This window comes from Opisthorchis viverrini, assembly GCF_000715545.1.
Source record: "Opisthorchis viverrini unplaced genomic scaffold opera_v5_13, whole genome shotgun sequence".
Taxonomy (NCBI): domain Eukaryota; kingdom Metazoa; phylum Platyhelminthes; class Trematoda; order Opisthorchiida; family Opisthorchiidae; genus Opisthorchis; species Opisthorchis viverrini.
This window is the reverse complement of record NW_008751669.1, coordinates 1973833-1994421: the sequence shown is the minus strand read 5'-3', so window position 1 is coordinate 1994421 and position 20589 is coordinate 1973833. Positions and strand designations below refer to the sequence as shown.

Here is a 20589-nt window from a genome sequence, read left to right as displayed (position 1 = left end):
CGAGGTACACAAACCGCCACACCACGATAAGGTCCAGTCTCTTCGTGTCAGCAAGAACCCCGTGTGGTAGCACCTGCCACCTGCGCAGAAAGCTGCCAACGCAGTTCGATGTGACAGGGAAGTTGGAAACCAACCCACCATTTCTGTGACGGAAAACTAAAAGGGTGTTCTTCTTATAACGAATCCACAAATTTTAATTTCTCGGGGTTTCGTTGCAAATTCAGAAGCTTTAACCTAGAGGATACCAGTTGAGACTAAACAATGTGACTCAAGGTCCTGAAACAAACAAGGCCAACAATATATCGGCTAACTCTGGCCGACCCAAAGCTCCTTTGGAAAAGTTGTTTCAACATTCCTTGCAGTCACATTCGGGGAATGGAATTCTAATAAAACAGGATTGCTACATGCCTATCCGCTATGGTTTTCTTACACAGGAAAGGGTCACACAAGAAATCAGTTACTGGTTAAAATGAAGTAAGCGTTTCGTTGTTCTGTTCAGCATCATATTTATGTTCCTCAATTTACTGAGAATACAGCAAATAATGAATACTGCCCTATCAGAACTGTCAGACACATGAAACACTATTTGGCCACTGAAAGTTGCTTCAACTATGTATGCTCGAAGTGAAAAACAGCAGGGCATCGACTGACAGGGCGGACATCACGGCAACATCGCTAGTCTGTGAAATACGGAGTGAAAATCCCGTTGCTCACACCTCTCTCATTTCGAAAAGCTGATTAAAGAGCCTACTATCGAATACATTCGTTATTCTGACGCATGATGCACTTGGTTCTGCGACCGATTCATTCCCTAAATGTCTCATCAAATTAGGTTAAACTGTTTTATTAAAAAAGAATGGTTTTTTCGCTGGATTGCCTTTGTTAAACGTATTTTAGTTTTTTAGATGTATTGCAATTTGTAGCTCTTTTTTAACTGAGTCATTGCAACTACAGTGCTGTTTTGGGCAGTGTTTTGGTTGGGACATTCACAATGGATTCGAAGGAAAACCATGAGAGGCTGTTGAGTTTTCGATGGAGGTATTCACTGGTACAAGTATATACATACTACGTTTGTACCACTGTGCTCGTGTTTTGAATACACCTCACACTTTTGCAATTCCACCTTGTTATGGGTTTTGCGTATTTTTCAATTTAGGCTTCCTAAATTCCCATTATACCCTCTGGCCTCACAAATAGGAAGACCACCTGCGGAGGATAACAGTTTCTTCCGGAGAGGCGTGGATAAGGCAGAAAAACGTCTCTAGCCCATCCCAAGACAATGCGTCGGGTAGGTGAATGTCTACAAGGACCATGATGTCATGCTTCTATTGAATCATGAAAAAGCACAGCCGTATTTCAAAACAACAGTATAATTCCAAACAACGGGTTCAAGGCCCGGATTGAACGCAAGCCTGTCCAAACAATCTGAATTTATGATATGTTTGCATTTACCTTCGTTGTGAAGTCAAATGGTCCTCTTACCCTCCAAACCAGCTATTCCAGCTTCTTGGACTACTACTATCTCTCCCATTGTGGTCTGTCTCCCCTACGAGTATGCTCTAACAGCCATCAATTTTCTACGGAACGGGCCTCCGTGAACTACGTGCTCAATTCCAAACTTCGCAAAATACAAGTGTGTACAGCGTGAAGAAAAAACAGCGCAAAATTTCCGGTAAACAAGATTCGACTAACGTTGAATGAACAAAAACGATACAAAATCCAGCAGCTACCAAACACGTCACGAAAAGTATCCAAGCGTACATCGTTCCCCAACCCAATTTTAGGTGCTTGCCGCTGTTTGCAAAAACCCTGTGATTCTGACAGTTTAGTCAAAGGAATGAGGCTTCCGGAAAACTCCATGATAAATTTAAACATTATTTTTCCTTTGATTAATTATTTCCAAATGGAGTCATACGATATATAAGGTAATCTTAGACTGACGACAAACGGTTACCACCTCTCATAAGGGGAAAGTGTTCGAATTTCTCACCAGTTTCACTTTGAGGGGGGTATACGGTGCACATACATTTTTATCCACTGAGGAGTGTCTCCGTACACAGCATGGTTCCAAACATAGAAGGGAACTGCCCAACTCGTAAAATACTTTTCTGAGAAGATAGATGCGTCCCAAAAATATGAAAACAAGCTTACCATGGTTTCTTGTGATGTACCAGCTTCCGATAGAAATCCATACATGCTTCGGCTTCGTGGATGTTATTCAATAGTACACCTAATAAATGATGCAAACCAGTGAGCTAAGATCGCTTGTGAAGTGCCTGTGGGTTGGATTACAAGCAGGCCGATGTCTTCACCAACTGTCAATAAAACAGATCATACTTCCACACCAGCTCAAAGTCCATGAACTTTACTAGCTCCAAACCGGTCATTCTATTTTCAAACGTCCGCCGCAAACTAATAGCAACTTCTTATGCATTTACAGGGTTATACAATTCACCTTCAGATCGTTTGAGCCCCAGAAACACTTGCATTTTAATTCTTACTTTCATGGTTGGTCCTTTAATGTTTTTCACGACTAATAACAAACAAGAGCACCTAATCCTGTTACCAATACGGTGAGAACAGCGCGACAAAACGGAAGCTAAGCAAGTGACTTAAAGTCTGGGAATCAATAAAACTCGGACGCGTGCGCTGAAACAAGACCGAAAGCTCATAGCAACCGGAGTGCGTCTTGTATATCTTCGACAACACCACCATACCGACCAAAAGTTTGGAATGCAATAAAAAAGTCAATTATGGAGGCTCACAGGATGTATGAAAAAGGTGATTTTTGTTTGCCATATCTCACACGAGACAGCTCAGTAGGTACTAACACGTTTGTTAGCTTGCCGCGCATTTGTAACGCTGGCACACAGAAGGAAGAATAAGGTGCTTTGTTTCGTTGGTAAACCCGAAGAAATTAGAATTAGACGAGTTTGTTTCTGTTCCATCTTGAGTTAGACTTTGTTAATGCAGTATTCCAGCTACGAATAATACGCTACGAATTTGAGGCAGTTCCCACGTTTTACAGGTAAAAAATACTAGTACCGCTTAGGAAGGTGAAGGTCGATAAACGTGATGCCAAAAGTGTACTTAGATCTCCAACACTAAGACAAGCGCAGATATGAATCAAGCAAGCCCGCTGGTGAGTGCGCGGTGCCGTGGTCCACCGATTCCACTCAAGACGGAACGCTTTGTGTACTTCATTGCTTAATAGGGAACATGCCCACCGTCCACCAAAAGTTAGAAATTGTAGGTATGAACGAGGAACCAGGAACAGCAAAGTTGGAATCCTTGACAAGATGTAGAGAAGGTAGGTCCCGAATGGTTCAATCATCCGTTATTGTTTGCCTAAATCTCAACCATATTTCAAGTATAGTGCTGGTGGTTGCAGGATATTGTAGAATACATACTCACATGAACAACCGTCCTCCTATCCTGCCGAGATCATTCTGGTGAGCCCACACCAAAGGGAGGGAAGCACTGGACTCGCGTTTCGCTCTTATTAGAGCTCAGCATAAGCGCGCACCCAAAGGCCGTGCCGGAGTTTGAACTCCGCACATCTGACATACGAGGCGAGCGTGTTACCGCTATCCCACCAGTGTAGTTGTTTCATCGGAAACGTTATTACCAACACTCCTTCGGTTTCTATATCTGTATTACTGCTATATTACTTCCAACAGAGCAAGTGTTGCACTGACGGTCTCTCATGCTGGTTTAAGTGTTCCTGTCCTACCAAGAATTACCTTCTGGTGGTATTCGAACATGAAATATTTCGCTGTACATATCCGCTATCGTGGAAGAATGGTCCATGTTATTTATATTCAAAATTAGATTAAGTTCACAGAAAGAATCGTTGAAACGAGATCTACCATGCACACACACTCGGCTGCGTAACCAATTTCTGAGACTGGTTTCTACGGTGAAAGCTGTAGGGGAACAAAGTGTACCCGTAGATTCTAATGGGAGGACAACAACTGGACAATCGTGATGGCAGGAAGGTAGGCTACTTGCTCGTGGTCCTCCTTCGCCCCGCTCCACTGTGGACCAAGGATGTCGCTCGCAAGCTTCTAACAACATTTGTGAGTCCTACTTGAGTATAAACATCCGGGGTAATAGGCTTCAGAAGGCCTATATGTAGGGTGCCGATTTCAGGACTGTTTACTTTTTGATGAATAGTGTGTTATCCCTTTCGGTCATCGTGGGGCAGGAAGTACTGATGGCGTAGATCGCCATCGGTGAAGACACTCTGCACTACAGTAAATTCTTTGGGTCATCAGCATCTACCAAAGCACCAGTTCACTTCTGCCCCTGTTTATTTTGTTATCTTGTCAACACTTCGGAAAGCTGTCAGAAGTTCCCGACCTGAGAGTTCCAGCTGGGGACGCACAATTTAACCTTCGTTTTCCCTCCGTAAGCTACTGACACTAAGTGAAACACAGAAAGCGCTACATACACACCATAATCTTTCGATACTCCAACTAATCTCCAATTTTATGATGTGATTTCGTTTCTAAAAATACGGGGAGAGTTTCAAAAGACTCAGTGATCTAAAATATCTTAACACAAGTGAAAAATATCAGACTTACCTATGATGGAAATCATCCACATCATGACTATAGTGAACAGTCCGATCCATACACAGCACATTACAAACGAGATCCAGTGTGATAGTGAGCTGCGACGCCATTTCGCTTTTCGAACGTCGGGTACGGTGAGACATAACAAAAACCGCAAAGGCCAGATAGACAAGGCGTAAAAGAAGCGAAATTTTGCTCGGACCCCTTGGGACTTTGGTAGACGTAGTGGAGCGAAACATGTATCGAACCAAGATTCTTCCGGGTCGCAGATTTGTGTCTCCAAATCGGACGTGGAATCATTGGCGGCCTTCATAATGTCCACTACTCTCTTGGGCCCGCCCATTGGTTCGTCCACTAAAAATAAAACAAGTCATTACCTTCAATAAGGGAAACTACTCACAAGTCATTAGCTGTTCCACGAGATGAGAGCACTCTCCACAACTTGGGATAAGGACAGAGGACAAATGATGATTGAATACGACTGTATTTCACTTTCAACCTTGTTGACTGAGCTCCAGAAAGTTATGCACTTTCGAATGACCTCAATAACACGAACAACACGAATTTGTTATTATGCTAAAGGATGCCACAGAATTTCCGACGTCAGTGAACGCCGTGGGCTCTTTAGAGCCTCCCCCCTAAGAGCAAAACAGCATTGGTGGTTTTCCATTGCAGTAGATGTCTGATGGCGTGTCAGTCTGAGAGTCCTGGTTATACAATGCACATAAGAGGCTAGCTACTTGTTTCTGAAATAGGTTCTCTACCATCAGAAAATATAACTGTCATCTTTCATTTCAGTCGACTCAGCCCTTAAGAAAATTCAAAGAGGTTGGTAAAACTTATAAAAACACGTGCGATTGAATTCACTGATCGCTTGATTGGAGCATCTGGTGCCATCATTGATAGGGTGCGAAACGCTGCTAACTACAGTCCCGACCAAGGGCTAAAATGAAAAGATTGTGGTGTGAAACAGTATGTCTGCTTCATCGTTTACAAAATTCTGCGGTGGCAGAGATTCTACGGTAATCCACAGGCTTTGGATAGCGATCCGAAGTTAACAAACTTTATTGGAGGTCCAGTTCCCGTTGTGTGCATTTAACACTAATAGACGCACAAATTTTCGGTCCGGCTTTTATACAGAATGCCTGTTGTTCAGTCTAGCTATCGAATATTCCGCCATAAATGGATACCATGGATTGAAACATTCAGATACGTCGTTTCCCGGAGTTGGATCAATGATAAAAGATAAACAATAGTCGTTTCAACGCAGAACTTGTCCGTTATTGTTCTGTTTAGTACGATCAAACCGTTTGTGTGGCTTGGCCATACTGTACCGTACATTATGGCTGTGTAAATTGTTTCCGCTTTTCCTAAGTCAGCTCCGTAACGAATCAAATCACTTGGACCGTCGAGATTGGGTTACTTCTCATCAATTCTGATATTTGTTATCCCGGTTTCGACTCATCCCACATGACTCTGCGCTCCATGTGCATTGTAGTAACCCGGAAAGCTCTGAGGTGCCCATTGAATATACCTGATGTGATAATTCGAATCGAGACCTCTGCAACATAAAAGCATACACTGACTGGCCATATTCGCCCCCAAGTGACCTCTTTTTCGACTATTGGTCTTCTTCAAACACACCCCGAGGGATGCGTCAGGAAAATGTTCACAGGTATTCGTGATAGGTTGTGTTTCTTACCCCTCCGATAGTGAATATCCGTGTGCCATAGTTCAAACGATCATATGAACGATTGTTTTGTGGTGACAAATAATCACCCGCGAGCTAATTTGGCGTTTAGGCACGATATAAGACTGATGAAGACATGGGGATGAGGCCTATCAGACGAGCATAAAGAAGCGTAAAACAAGTGGTGGGTTGTCATGAGTCTTGATCATATTCATGAGCAGTGTCGTAGAGCTGTCGCTTTGTTCATATGAGAGAAACTCCACCAGTGAGTGTTATTCACGATAGTGAATGTTGTACTCCTGGTCTCCGAAAATCATTGACTGGATTTGTGAGCACCGTTCAGTTCAGGTGCAGCCCAGCGTCGATATAAGACTGAAGTGATCTTAACGGCGTCTTGTACCCAATCACCACCCAGAATTACTTTTTGATACAGGTTTGACTGGAAAAAAATTAGGGTCCCTGCTGGCGAATAAGTGAGCCAGGGAATTCCCGTTTCAAATTCGGACCTAATAGGTTGACAACTAGCCCACAAGGTCGAAGAATGTGGTTTTATTAACGTTTCGCAAACGTTACAAAAAGTATATTACTTGAAGCTATTTGCCTCCGGGAATTCTTTGTACACTATCTTCGAGAGCAGATAATATCGCCCAGCAGGTTAACAAAATGAATCAATGAATGACCGTAAAAATCGTCCGTCTACCCGAAAAACCGCAAGTAACGCGCAGCCTGCAGAGTCATTCGAGCCGTGTTGCGGTGAAAGTTAAAGAACTTGACGGATGACGCCGGTGCCCCTTGTTACACTCTCATGGTTAGGCCAGTCGATGGCTTGCAGTAGACTTCCGCAGGTATACCCTCTGATCTTGTCCGCTCGGGTCTACATCCGCACCACGGGCTTGCATGAAGCTTCACATTCGACTGAGCTCAAGATGTGTGTGTGCGGGCACTCAATGGTTAGACCACTGTTGGTACAAATACAATATAATCGTTTAGCTGTACCATCGTTTTGGTACCAGAAAAGGGAAAAGACCTGAGATAATTCAAGGTCGATAAAGCCTAGGGAGCAACAGCAGAGATGTAGGGATTGAGTTCCAACCACAGATCCGGACACACCAACGTTCATGGGGTGATGTAGGATAGTGGCGTGACCTCGCACAAAAGGCACATTAAATGATCATGGTAATTCAACTAATTAACGGACGGCATGAAACGATACCAGCACACTGGTGAACGCTGCACGACAACCCATTGTAGGCTGCTTAACTGTGCTGCTAATTGGCTTTTTTAACGGAAATTCCGTTTCGTGTGGTAAACTGGTATGTATTGAATAGACAGCATAGTCGAGAGACTGGACGGAGGCAACACGTGCCATATCGTGTGATGACGACTGTAGGATCGAACGCTAACAGATATGACCGACGGTAAGTGCCGATAAAACGAATGAATGACACAGGAAAGTGATAGCTGCCGATAGCTTAGTGTAACGCCTGTAAGTGAATTGACGCACTTCAGTGCACTGATAAGTGACAATAAGAGAAGCTACGCTCAAGTCAAGCTCGGTCAAGTCGAGTGCAACGGAAATTCCTACACCACGACGTGAATTTTCAGCAAAAAACATGTGGTGTTGCAGAATAGAGTTGAATTTCTTTAACGCGTTTTAGAATGAAGGAGGAGCATAAATTATTGATCCACCTACACTAGACAAGGAAAATGGGACGTGAAATTATTACGCAGCGGGTGGGGGAGAATGAAACCACCCAGGAATCAAGCCATTCAAAAGAACGCCGAATTGATAAAGCTCTGACTAGTAGGTGGTAGCTTGTACTTGGAAAGAACACATGAGGTACCTGTTGCCTTGGTGTTGAAATGAATTGGGTGAAGCTGAGAGCAGCGTTAAAAACTTGCTTCCTAAAGAGTCAACTAAAGGATTCCTTGAGAATTCGTTGCACACGAAGACGTGCTGCAACAGCCGGATAATAGGGCAATACGTTTCGCCGAGAAAAAAGACAGGACAACAACAGACTAGATGAAAAACAAACTTGTGGATAAAATGGAAGAGATTAAAAAGCACTCCATTCTCAACACAAATCCAGACGTCTAAATTTCCCAATTTCGCCAAAGGTTCTGTAAAGAGGAACGTTGCGAGCAACTGACAAACACCAAAAAGTTGTTGACAGGGATTTTTTAAAGAAGTGAACCTCCTGGTATCTTGGAAAATGAAGAGGAAATGTTCCCGGTCCTGATGACCTTCCACCTGCACTGTTGCTGACATTTTTAAAGAAGTGAACCTCCTGGTATCTTGGAAAATGAAGAGGAAATGTTCCCGGTCCTGATGACCTTCCACCTGCACTGCACTGAGACGGGGGTGAAGTCCTCAGTCAGCGCCTGTCCGACCTGTTTGCTTGCATTTGGGAAAAGGAGTCTGTCCCAGACAACTGGGGAGAATCGGTGATAGTGCCCATTTTCAAAAAAGGGGCGCGTAGTGAGTGTGGTAACCACAGGGGGATCAGCTTGACCCCGGTTGTAACGAGACTGTTGGCGTCAATTGTGCTTCGTCGCCTTACGGTGGCCCGTGAGATGCTGACCCGAGAGCAGCAAGCGGGATTCCGGCCTGGTAGGGCTTGTGTTGACCAAATCTTCACACTGCGTCAGGTGCTAGAACAACACCATACGTATAAGCGACCCACGATTCTAGTATTCCTGGATTTCCGAGGCGCATTCGACCCGGTTGATCGGTCTGTTCTTCTTGAGACGCTTGCCCACCAAAGAATGCCCCGGAAGTTTGTAAACATAATACGTTCTTTGTATTCTCAGACTTCCGGACATGTGAGAGTGTACGGAGGGCTCTCCAAAAGCTTCCGCACACAAAGCAGTGTCCGTCAGGGATGCCCACTCTCTCCATTCCTTTTTAACTTTGTGGTCGATGAAATAATGAGACGAACGCTGGAGGGTCTCCAAAACCCTGGTGTGCAAATAGCCTGTGAAGAAAGCCTTGTCGATCTGGAATATGCAGACGACATCCTTCTCATGTTCGAAGAGGAGAAGAAGGCGCAAGTATTCTTTGATGAACTGACCAAAGTCATCCCGTCCTTTGGTACGCATTTTGCACCCACAAAGTGTAAGGTAATGCTTGTGGACGTGCGGTCACTGAACACGCCACTTACAATCCAGGGAGAGGCATTCCCACTCGGTAATGTCCCTTTGTTGGGTCTTCAATGCCAGAGTGATAGACTTCCAAAGAGTACCATTAAGCCGTTCGACTTGTCCGTTACCGCGCGGATTGTATGGGGTAGTTCGACTGGTTGCTACACCCCTGTCGTGAAGAAACGTTTGTACTTCACCTGACATGAAAGCTCCACCACGATCAGAATGGACGTATGAGGGCATTCCGAACAAAGAGAACAACTGATTAAAACACTTGATCACGGTGGATGAGGACACATCCGTACACGCGAAGGCGAATGGGAAACGGGAGTACTCGTCGATCATTGTTAGAAGGTATTTGTTGTGGGAGGTTGATGGAAGTGGGCCTTTAAAATCTATGCTGACGCGTTCAAACGGCTGTGTAGCTTTAATAATATTGCCAAAAGGGTGATTGTTGTATGGCTGTGAGACTTGGCCTATTCGAGCAGCGGACCTGAGACGTCTTCAGGTGTTCGACAATCGTTGTCTCAGAACCATAGCTCGTGTGGGTTGGTGTCAGCGAATCCGTAACGAGGCAGTTAGAAAGCGTGTTTTCGGTTGTGTAACGGGTACTTCCATTGAAAAATGTGTCCAGCACCAGAAGCTGCGTTGGTTGGGACATGTTTTACGCATGCAGAACCATCGTTTGCCGAAGAGAGTACTGTTTTCCATGCCCAATTCGGAGTGGCGTAAACAGAGAGGTGGCCAACCCATGACTTGGCAGAGGAGTATGAAGGAGATCGCGAGACGCTTGGGTGCTGTCGGTGCTACTCGCCTTCCAGGATGGGGACCGCGTGATCCTCACTGTGCCTGGTTGGAGACACTACAAGATATGGCTGCCAACCGATGTCAGTGGCGTTCTTGTTGTCAGTTTCTGTCCAGATTGCCTTAGTGAATGTCTGGAGGTGTAGGCACCTCCGAATGCTTGTGTTAAGCTAGCACTAAGTCCCTCCCCCATCCAACTTTATTCTTTTCTTTACAATAAGGCTTCCAAATAGGTCATGGTTGTACGGTAGTGAAGCATTGGTGTTGAACACTGATGTCATGCTGTCGTTGATGATGATGATGATGAAGAGGAAATGTTCCCCTGACCGGGAGACAATTTCATGTAATGCACACGTTGCAATGGCAGACGCACGTGGTCACCCGGTGTCTAATTAGTATGTCCAAACTGCATTGGTCAGGAATCGGTGTGTCCGCTACGTACAGAAGAAGTGGAAAGTTGGTACCCTCGGAACTCCTCTGTTGGTCAGCAAGGGAGAGTTGAGCTGACCATGCACATTTATGGAATGTATACGATTAGTAAAATGGCACCCGACAAGCTCGGCGAAGCCCTGTTCATCGCCTGCATTGATAAAAGCTGGATTAACTGTTCACTGTCGACTCTACCATGTTTGGAGTCGCCACTCGCCTTGGTGCCTGCATCCAGTGCTGACGTAACGGAGTAGAACATGTAAGCAACAAGGTCCACTGGGGACCGAAAATGGCTACACACAGACCGTTAGGAATCTTTTTCTACAGAATAACTGTCTCTAAATTCAGGGGTACTTTTTAGATCGGTTTAAGACTAACGAGCGAGTGGTTTAAATTTTGTTTTCCCTCTCTTCGGTACGATTGCCGTTTTAATCGAAAAATTTTCCAGCCGGAAGAAATTTCCGAACAGAAAAGAATTTAATAAACACATTCATTTGCACATTAGTTTGTTTTGCACGTCATTTTGGCATAATGAAGGTGATTCTAGTGCCTTTTGATCGGGGAACAATCAATGCTCACTAAGTGTTGGCTTATTCGATGCCACCTGGACGTATTCTGTAATCAACTTCTAGCTTAGTGAACCAGCCATCCACTATTTAACAACGAAACCTCAATTAGTTCACGAACGCCTCGTCCATCAGGAGAGCTATCCACCAATCGTTTTAGATCCCAAAAACCGATTATGAATAAAGCCCATGATATTCAAAAACGGATAGCAAAATTCATCCCTCGTTATATACTGACCACTTTCAGGAACGCATCCCATTATAATTGATGTCAGAACAAATCCCCCGTACCTTTCTCAATAGATTGCTTGTTCTCATTGCGGCGTTGAACGGTTAAAATTTCCCGATGTAATCAGTATTCGTGGAACATATGTCCAGTGACCTTGCGTCACAGCACATGTCACCTCAACGGCAAGGGTAAACTTAACCTACAGTTCACTCACCGTTTGGGTGTCCAGTCTATTGTATCACAACAATCACTGAAATGGAAAATGAACTTCGTTTTCGAAAAAAGTTTGGTGACAATCGGTAGAAAACGAACTTGTTCTGCTCTGATCGGTCAATCAGTGCACCAAGTCGTAAACAGCTGTCGTTCAGCAAATGCACGGTGGTCAGTTGGCTCATCGTGCGTCAGAGACCGCTCGACCACCATTATCGCAATCTGTCGTTGAATCTGGCCAGACAAATTAGCAACCTAATATAGTAATAACACTACACAACTCTCGTCATATTGATAACCTGTCCACACACACGTGTGAAAATGGAGTCGCAGTTTGTTCAATGTGCACTGTTTGCCTCCGTTAGCGGCTTTTCAGGAGTTTAAAAAGATCGACAAATACACATGCCGTCAATGCATGCTAGCATCCACGAACCCATCACATGCTTCCCTCTATCCATTCCAAAGACCATTTCAGTAACAAGGGCTTTAAGAGTAATAATGTTCGCTGGATAGGAAGGGGGCTTCATCCTGCAGTAAGACTGGTAACTAGCAGACGTGGAAAATCAGCACAGCAGACATACAGCAGAAGTATGTGCGCATTGAGTTCAGAACGAAATCGCGAAAACAATCTGCCTCCTTAACCAAAGCGACCCATTCATCCAACTACGTGCCAGCAATGACAACAAAAATGATAGCATACAGCCACGATTAAACGTTGAGCTTACGTGAAATATTTGAAGCAACATCCCCTATATCTGTTACTATCAGTCACCCAAGGAAACAAAACTGAAAAGCGTATTGTTTTCACGTTTAACTGGTTTTGCCGGACATACTGTCTCCAGCCATTTGAATGCTGAATATTCCCCGGAACAGTACTCTGTTTCATACAAACTCCGATAACGAGGCAGTAAATGTGATACAACATTCACAAGTAGACAAACAATAACAAATGGAACAGGCTGCTTGACAAGCGAACAAAGTTCTGAATGTCTATGCAAACTGGTTCAGAAACAAAAGGTGCACTCTAGTAGAAAATTTATTGCGGTCGGATTTAAACATAGCTCCCTGTATAGTGAAAAGAAAAATCTATCTTTTCACAGGTTCACCTCGAAGGTAAAACGTACCAACTGACAATAATGCTATTTTGATTCGTGTTGCTCACTCAATATTTTGTAAAAAGGCATAAAGTTTGCCAGTGGAAAGCGGTATTTGGAAAGATCAGAGAAGTTCGATCAAGATGAAACAGGAACAACATCTAATACTGGATCAGACACACTTGCTTTACACTGGATCTACTGAACCACTATTGTATTGAGAATGTTGCCTCTACCATATGTAAACCGTTATTTTTCCCACTCAGCATCAACTCCTTTCTCTATTTTGATATTGGTCGCATTATTGTACAAAGTTTGTTTTAACAGATACACGCGCGGTTCTTTTTCGCTCTGGAAGACTTTGTGCTTCCGCTGAATGGCTGTTTTGTGAAATTGCCGGCTGAACAGTACCGCCTGCCTCTAATTGGCAACGTGAAAAACTCTAGCTGCAAACACTGAACCTACCTTTTCAAGGCAGTGGATTATTTCGCCTACAAGAGGCTAGAATACTAAGAAAGTAGAACCTTCTCTTTGTGGTGAGGTGGTTCAATGGAATGCGGATCTTTGAAATTTCCTCCTGTGAACTGAGTCAAGATTTCCTTAAATTGTTTCCCCTATGACTTATATCCGACTTAAATTACTCGTTTGTTCCGTTCATTAGAGACTCCTTGAGGCCGTTAACTACTACAGCCCCATTATTCCAGCCTTAAAGCATCTAGCCCGATTCACTGAAATCAAAAATGAAAAAGTGACGGCCTGGTCAAGTCTAGGCTTAACAGAATGTTTCTGATTGAGTTTTTCGTGAGGATCTTACGGCATTTCTTATATCCTGTCCATCCAACGCTATCTAACGCCCTTGCAACTTCTTACGTCTGGGTGTAATTTAAACTGGTATGTGGTCGTTTTCCTCCCACCGTGGGCCCATTCTCTGCCATATGGTCCAACACATGGGTAAAAGTTGACTTTTATCCAAATAAACCTTAAGTAACTCTAGATTTATGCACACTTCCCATTGTTCATGCTTATGTTTGCTGCGCTGTAATTTTGTAGGCTGAAAATTTACTTTGGGTTGCATAAAAGTTCCTTTTTTTACTTAACTTCACTTAACGTGACTTGAACCAATTGATGACATGGGTATCATCTGCGTAAAAGAAGTGGAAAACAAGAGAGAATGGTCCAGTAAGGAACAACGAAGCGGGCGAGGAACAGGGGAATGACACACCCATTATGGGAGGTACAGTCCATTTGCCCAGTGAATTAATTCTGCAAAATAGTGACAGGTCAAGCTCATTACTGGAGACCGAAGCCTCGACTGAAACCTTTAAGGTCACCTGTGTGTATAAGGAACAGCAATTTGACAATTCTACTGCTTTCTTCCAGTTCCGAATGCACAGAGCACGCTCCTGCGCCGAGTATGTGGAATGAACGTCTAATAGCAAACTTGTTCAGATCTAGCTCTGCCTCTGTTATCCTCACGAAGATTCTTCCAAATGGATTAAGTAGACGAGGTTTGAAATCAGTGTGACGAAATTTAGATTCTAAATGTCAAACAACGTGACATCCAGAAGTTAAATCCAAAACAGTCGTCAAAGATAACATAAAATATCAGCAAGCAAGGAAGAAATGGGCGGTAGATTATTCCAAAACGGCCAGGAAATGCATATCAAAAGAACAAACTTCGACGGGTCTGGGCCGTCATATCACTGGGTCGAGTAACCGGCAAGCAATCAGGTCAAGAGAGGGTTTTGCTGGAGGGGCATACAGAGGGACGAGTTAAAGACATCAACGCCTACACTGAACCTACCCCCAGGAAGTGCTGATGAGACATGTCAAAGCGGACAGTTTCCCAAAATGATTTCAATGCATAGGTATTTTGAAGGTGCAATAACGAGCTTAACACATGTTATAGTCCAGTGTCTTTAGGTTAGTCGATGTGAACCTGTCGACTTGACAGCATACATCAAAACAAAGTTTAGGTAGCGATGTACTCACAATGAGGCGAGGGGCTTGGATGAATAAGCAGGAAGAAGTCTGAGGAAGCAGGTGCATGACCAAAGTAAGCCACGTTCGCTGGTGAGCAGTCACCTAAAAGGACCAACTTTGAAACACGGCGTGAACAGCCCAGTAGCGCCAGTAAAGTGTGGGACGAAAGGTTGTGGTGCAATGCTCTGACGAAATTACCATGAAAATACTATGGGTCCAAAAATAAAACGGCAGGGAACTGTGCTACACTGCCCAAGACCACTAAAACCAATCATAACGTTGAAATTGCCTACCGCTAGGCTTACAGGAAGGTCAGGATTGGAATCCAAGCTGATGAAGGATGCATGACTGGACAATTACTGACAACGAAGTACTGGATACACCTATGACGGATACTCCAGGAAATCTATGGAACCAGGGTTAAGGCTATTCAGGATCTTTGTTGAAGTATGTTAAGTTTGCTTGTCTAGTGCGACTTTTCACTAGGCGATTACTTCCGAATACATCATATCCAGCCAGATTTATTGTAAAAGTCTCAGTGCTCAACTACAGCTAGCTTGTACAGCATTTGTATCCGGTACGGGGCATCATACGGTGGCTCTGAAAATCTATCAAGAAAAAGCATCGCTTTGCCCGCGAAAACTCCTGTTTTATTGAGCGAAATCACTGCGTTTTAACTAGTGTACAAACAATCTCCCTGGACGTCATTCTGGTTTTCGCATTGGCTGACCAAAGTCGCCTGGCGATGAGTGGTTCGTTAATAGCTTGTGTCAAGTGGCCGTTGTTTGCAGTATCCTGATGGTTTATCTGCATTGCTGACTAACACAAATGGAGTTTTCTGACTGGATCCTGACCTTGTAAATTGTTGCAAGCTCTGCGCAACCTCACATCTATGGAAGAAGTCACCGAACCTCTGAAACAGCGAAAGGATATTGCTCAATGGCATCACAGGGTGGGCATTTTGATGACGTTGAGGTCCGTGAGGTCATCTCGCCAGCCTGTGTGGGGTTTCTTTACCACCTTTGACAGTTAGGCTTTTGGAGTGATGACTTGGCAACTAGTCAAAGATTATTAGGCTTGTAATTGAGACAAAAACGCTAGAGGATTGTAGGCATGTAAAATTCCAGAGCGTTCTGACATCGTCGACAACAAAATCCGATTTCGAAAAAGCAGGCAGCAGATATATATATGTATATATATTATATATATATATATATATACTTTTGCCAGACTTACGACTATGAGCATTCATGTGCATCCTACAACCAGGTGAACTGAAACATCTTCGGAAAACGAAGATTGACTGACACAAGCCGTCCATAAAATAGCATAGATTTTACAGTCCACATGGTCATAAATAATCAGAACCCACAAGCAGTATCGCAAACCAATTGTTGGGTCTTCGTTTTCAAACCAATGTTTTATTTTAAATTCGGTGTGTGGCATTTATCCTGAAACACTTTTTTAACATTGTTTTTTGATAAAAACAGGTTCAAACAGAATAATATTCGCAAAAGGATGAATAGGTAACGAAATCAGACAGGATAGTGAGTGTGGTGAGGATAGACTTATTCTAACAACACACCATAATTAATTGACATCCTGTCTAACAGAGAAATTTGCATAAAATCAAAAAATGTTATGTTAAGTGGCAGCTGTCTCGTGGGCAGTGACAGAGGGCATACCGGGCTGAACGACGGATCGCATGCTATCTGGGCAAAGGTACTGGTCGAAATGTACCGAATTCAACCTATCCGATTGCTGTGCGATCATCTTGGATTTGGTCGTTGCTCCACAAGTTTGTGCGATTTCAGTAGACTTGATGAAAATTGGGTGCGACATCAATGAGGAAGGAAATGCATGGTACTCCACCTCAATCTGTCTATTCGACAGCATAGATAGGACTGACTTGGATACGTGTGCAGTTGTCCCGGGTGAACAACCATTAATGAAGTCCGGAATCAGACAGCGAAACTGGTAAGCACTCATCCCAATACCTAACGGCTTGCTCTCCTTTGTCTTTGGTAGGTGGTGGTCGCGATGTCAGTTGTTCGAATATCATTCATCAGACAAACGCTACTACACAGAACGACTTAATCCGACGAAATGTATTGTATCGAAGTTGATGAACAGAGAGATGCGATGCGTATCAGAATTCGTGACGGTGACGCGTAATTCTTCGCTCAATCCACTTTAATCTATTCGTATTATTGTACAAAAACTAGCCTAGGTCTACGGGTAACTTCTGGTCAGTCGGAATTCATGAAAAATCAAGTTAGAAAGAGATAAGCGGAAAAACATACGGCATCACCTTAGAGGCACACTAGCCACGCTGAATCCATCCATACATTCACGTACACAGTGTGTGTATGATCAGCAGTCACGAACCGCAGGAATTTGGGCCGTGGGTCAGTGCACCGTGGGAAGTGATCCCAATAGATCTAGCTGGTGGCGGATTGTGCCCTCAGGAATATGTTTGAGCCATAAATGGTTGGCTCAAAAGTGCGGAAATGTGACATGACAGAAAACGACTAAATCTAAGCCCCGAGAAATTGATGAAATGGCGAACAGAGAAAGTGGTAAGATAAAAAATGTCAAAGTGAGACTGTAGTTTGTCTTCGACGAAAAGCCATGAATTGGCCGCCACACTTCGTTGACCACTCAAACGATGTGAAGAAAAATTCAGCTTCCCTTGATGAAGCATTCAGTGTTGTTTTGAAGAGGGTGGTGGAGCAAATTCACAACAGCATAACCCACCCACGAGTACTTAGGTTTTCTTGAGGCTTCTTCTTCTCATTTAAAATAATAAGTTGATAAAAAAAGTATCTGAAAGCGATATATACCGAAGTCATGTATACATTAGAGCGAGTATTCATGATCAATCCTTCCATCCCCAGCGATAACGACGTCGCGCAACACGACATATAACTTGTTTTATTTTGTATTCTTCGCCTTCGTTTGGTCAAGTAAGGGAGGCAGAGGGGCTGGGAAGAAGCTGAAATAGTAGTCGTTAGAGTATACTCTCAAAGCAGCACTAACAATTATATAAACATGATGCTGACTGTACTATCAGGTACCGCAGGTCATCTATGGCAGTGAAGCATCGGTGTTGAACACTGACGTCATGCTGTCGATGATGATGATGATGCAGGTCACCTGTTCCGTGCAGTGCGAACTGGATAGACTAACAACGTAACTGCGAAAGCGACATGTTGCACTATGACGATACGCAACGGTTCACGCACACCCATCCAAACAAACTAGTCAAGACTAGTACGAAGGAAAGTTGACCGGCGCTTCATATTATGCGGATGCCCAGCGTTTCAACTATCACATCTAATCAGGCGCGAATGATTTATGATGCTGATTATATCCAAACACGGAGTGTATATTGTCGAAACCTTTGAATATCTCCGTGGGGCTTTTCCGAAGTCACAGTCCCTAATCTACGGAGAAAAGACGTTATTTAAATGCGCATACACGCTTTATTGACAAATCCGTAGTTGCACTCAAAATAAGGAGCAAAAATAAGTTAATGTTAGTAACGAACAAGTCTACCGGGCTTTCTGCATGATGTGCGTTTGCACTTAATCTCACTTAGCATTTGTTCGTTCTTTGCTTTGTCATGCGAGCAACATTCAAATAATAACACAAGATGAAACTGAGACCAAGCACTGCTTGCTGTGTCATCCACCCTACTAAGTGGTATGTTTACTTAAGTTCAAGCGTTTCGATGCTGTTGTTGTTGTCTTTCGAAGCTCCCACAAAAATGAGACTCGAGTAAAACGCAGGACCACAAGGAGAGTGTTACATTATCCTGATCTAGACGGAGGTATCTCCGACTATTCTGTGCTGTCATCACCACCGCGTACTAGTAATGATCATCAACTTCGTCTCTATTGGCAGGGATGGGTTGAGCTGGAATCTTCCGTTTTCTGTGTGAAAGTAACTTATTTTCGCTGTTGGAAATGGTGGACCTCCGTAGTTACTAAATCTCCGACCTACAGCATTAGGAACGACACGTATCATTTTATTAAACAAACTAATGGATCCTGGATTGATAAGAACCAAGTTTCGCACACCATTCATGCTCATGGCGTCCCAAAGTGCGCTCGAAAAAGAGCCAATTTCCTAAAATTGGAGAGATTCCACAAGTATGCTTGCTGTTTACTACGATATAAATGTGACGAGAGTAACGCAATCCTTCAGCCGATCAGAATCTCTATATTTATAGAAACAACCACGTTTCCTTGCACACAAGGACGGCATTGAAAAGTTCAGCCCTCACAACTCGATCACCGAACGGTTGACCGTGACCGAGGAAGCATTTTCTACTACGGCCGAAATAATTTTGAAAACCTACAGTTCAACAACAATCAACACACACCTGTTGTGCGCAGAAGTATGAGAAGTTAGTTATTACTTTAGTCGCTGTATGCTCAAGCTAGACCGCCCATACCGCCAAGTGGAGCAGACTTCCGGTAGAGCTGCTGCAAGACGACTAAATCGTGTGTTGTACAGCAGTCCATACCAAAAATGCCACGAAGCACTACATATTCTGAGACAAGATGAAATTTCAGATGACATACAAGTTTCGTGAAATACATTGACTTACAGGATGCTCAACTGAGTTCCATGTGACGCCTTCGTTAATGATGGTTTTCAAATGAATATGTTCATTGCACGTTCGCACTCAGTCTGTTTTTGTTACTTACTGTAGAAAAGGTCGGGAAAGTTTAGGAGCGACCGAACACTGAGGTAAGTACGGGCACACTGGTGTACACGAGGATCCTATAATGAATTTTTACACCACAAAACGAATTCCGTAGGTACGGTGGATGTTCTCAGCGAAAGCAACCGTGAATCAACTGCATTATTTTACAGAAACATTCGGCAAGATTGGGAATGTGAACTTGTCATAGGTGGAAATGCCTTTCAATTTATTGATCCAGACCTCCAAAAAGCCCACTTACGCTCTGTTGCCACGTCGCCCTGTTTTTCTATGTCTGTTAGGCGTTCGTACTTTGATTGCCCAATAACAGGTTGTTCGTCCTCACAAGCAATATTAGTATGCGCAAAGCCTCCTCTGTGTTGCTGCACGCTTTGCTGCTGTTCGGCTTCCGTATGATGCACACGAGGGCAGAAGTTCGGGTGCTGGCGACACCAGAGGTTGAGGAATGCATCGAGTTTCGGGTTCACGTACATGAATGCAACGTAGACACCGTACAGAATGAGAAAAATAAGTGCTTCGTACCTGAAACAAAAGAAAGCGGAGTTCAGTCCATAACATTAATGAGTCATGGACAACATCCGTAACAGTACATTCGATAGACGTTGGTTTATAACATCCACAATCTGCTGAGTTGATCCCAGTACATTGGTCACCCTCCACCTCAAACCAAACAAGCAAACCATACACAAGCAATTCAGGAGAAAAACCTAGATATCAGACTATCCGCAATACAGAATATGGCCTAAATGCCTCAAAGTGCAGTGGAATCATCATCATCATTGCCAGCATGACATCAGTGCTCACCACCGATTCTTCGCTGGCGTACAACCATGGTTTATTTGAAAGCCTTATTGTAAAGAGGAGAATAAAGGTGGCCAGGGAAGGAACTTAATGCTGCCTTACTACAATCATTCCGAGGTGCCTACACCTCCAGACACTCACTAAGGCAATTTGGATAGAAACTGACAGTAAGAACGTCACTGACTTTTGGCAGCCATACCTTGTAGTGCCTCCAACCAGGCACAGTGAGGATCACGCGGTCCCCATCCTGGAAGGCGAGTAGCACCGACAGCACCCAAGCGTTTCGTGATCTCCTTCATACTCCTCTGCCAGGTCATGGGTTGGCCACCTCTC

At 43.8% G+C, this 20589-nt stretch overlaps 3 protein-coding genes across 3 annotated transcripts in view; 2 read left to right on the top strand and 1 right to left on the bottom strand.

The window, feature by feature from the left end:
* Nucleotides 1–5833, top strand: part of T265_01243 (hypothetical protein) — a gene marked incomplete at both ends in the record, with an annotated part of 12322 nt that extends 6489 nt beyond the window's left edge. Inside the window, 2 exons of the mRNA XM_009165228.1 lie at nucleotides 3215–3310; nucleotides 5718–5833. Of these exons, the coding sequence (XP_009163492.1) occupies nucleotides 3215–3310; nucleotides 5718–5833 (212 nt within the window). The remainder of the gene's footprint in view (nucleotides 1–3214; nucleotides 3311–5717) is intronic.
* T265_01242 (hypothetical protein) overlaps nucleotides 1–20589 on the bottom strand; it is a gene marked incomplete at both ends in the record, with an annotated part of 64609 nt that overhangs the window by 12731 nt on the left and 31289 nt on the right. The window contains 4 exons of the mRNA XM_009165227.1: nucleotides 4587–4931; nucleotides 9429–9901; nucleotides 19439–19514; nucleotides 19697–19977. Coding sequence (XP_009163491.1) covers nucleotides 4587–4931; nucleotides 9429–9901; nucleotides 19439–19514; nucleotides 19697–19977 — 1175 coding nt within the window. The remainder of the gene's footprint in view (nucleotides 1–4586; nucleotides 4932–9428; nucleotides 9902–19438; nucleotides 19515–19696; nucleotides 19978–20589) is intronic.
* The window catches only part of T265_01241 (hypothetical protein), a gene marked incomplete at both ends in the record, with an annotated part of 22094 nt that continues 11622 nt past the window's right edge, over nucleotides 10118–20589 (top strand). Inside the window, one exon of the mRNA XM_009165226.1 lies at nucleotides 10118–10295. Coding sequence (XP_009163490.1) covers nucleotides 10118–10295 — 178 coding nt within the window. The remainder of the gene's footprint in view (nucleotides 10296–20589) is intronic.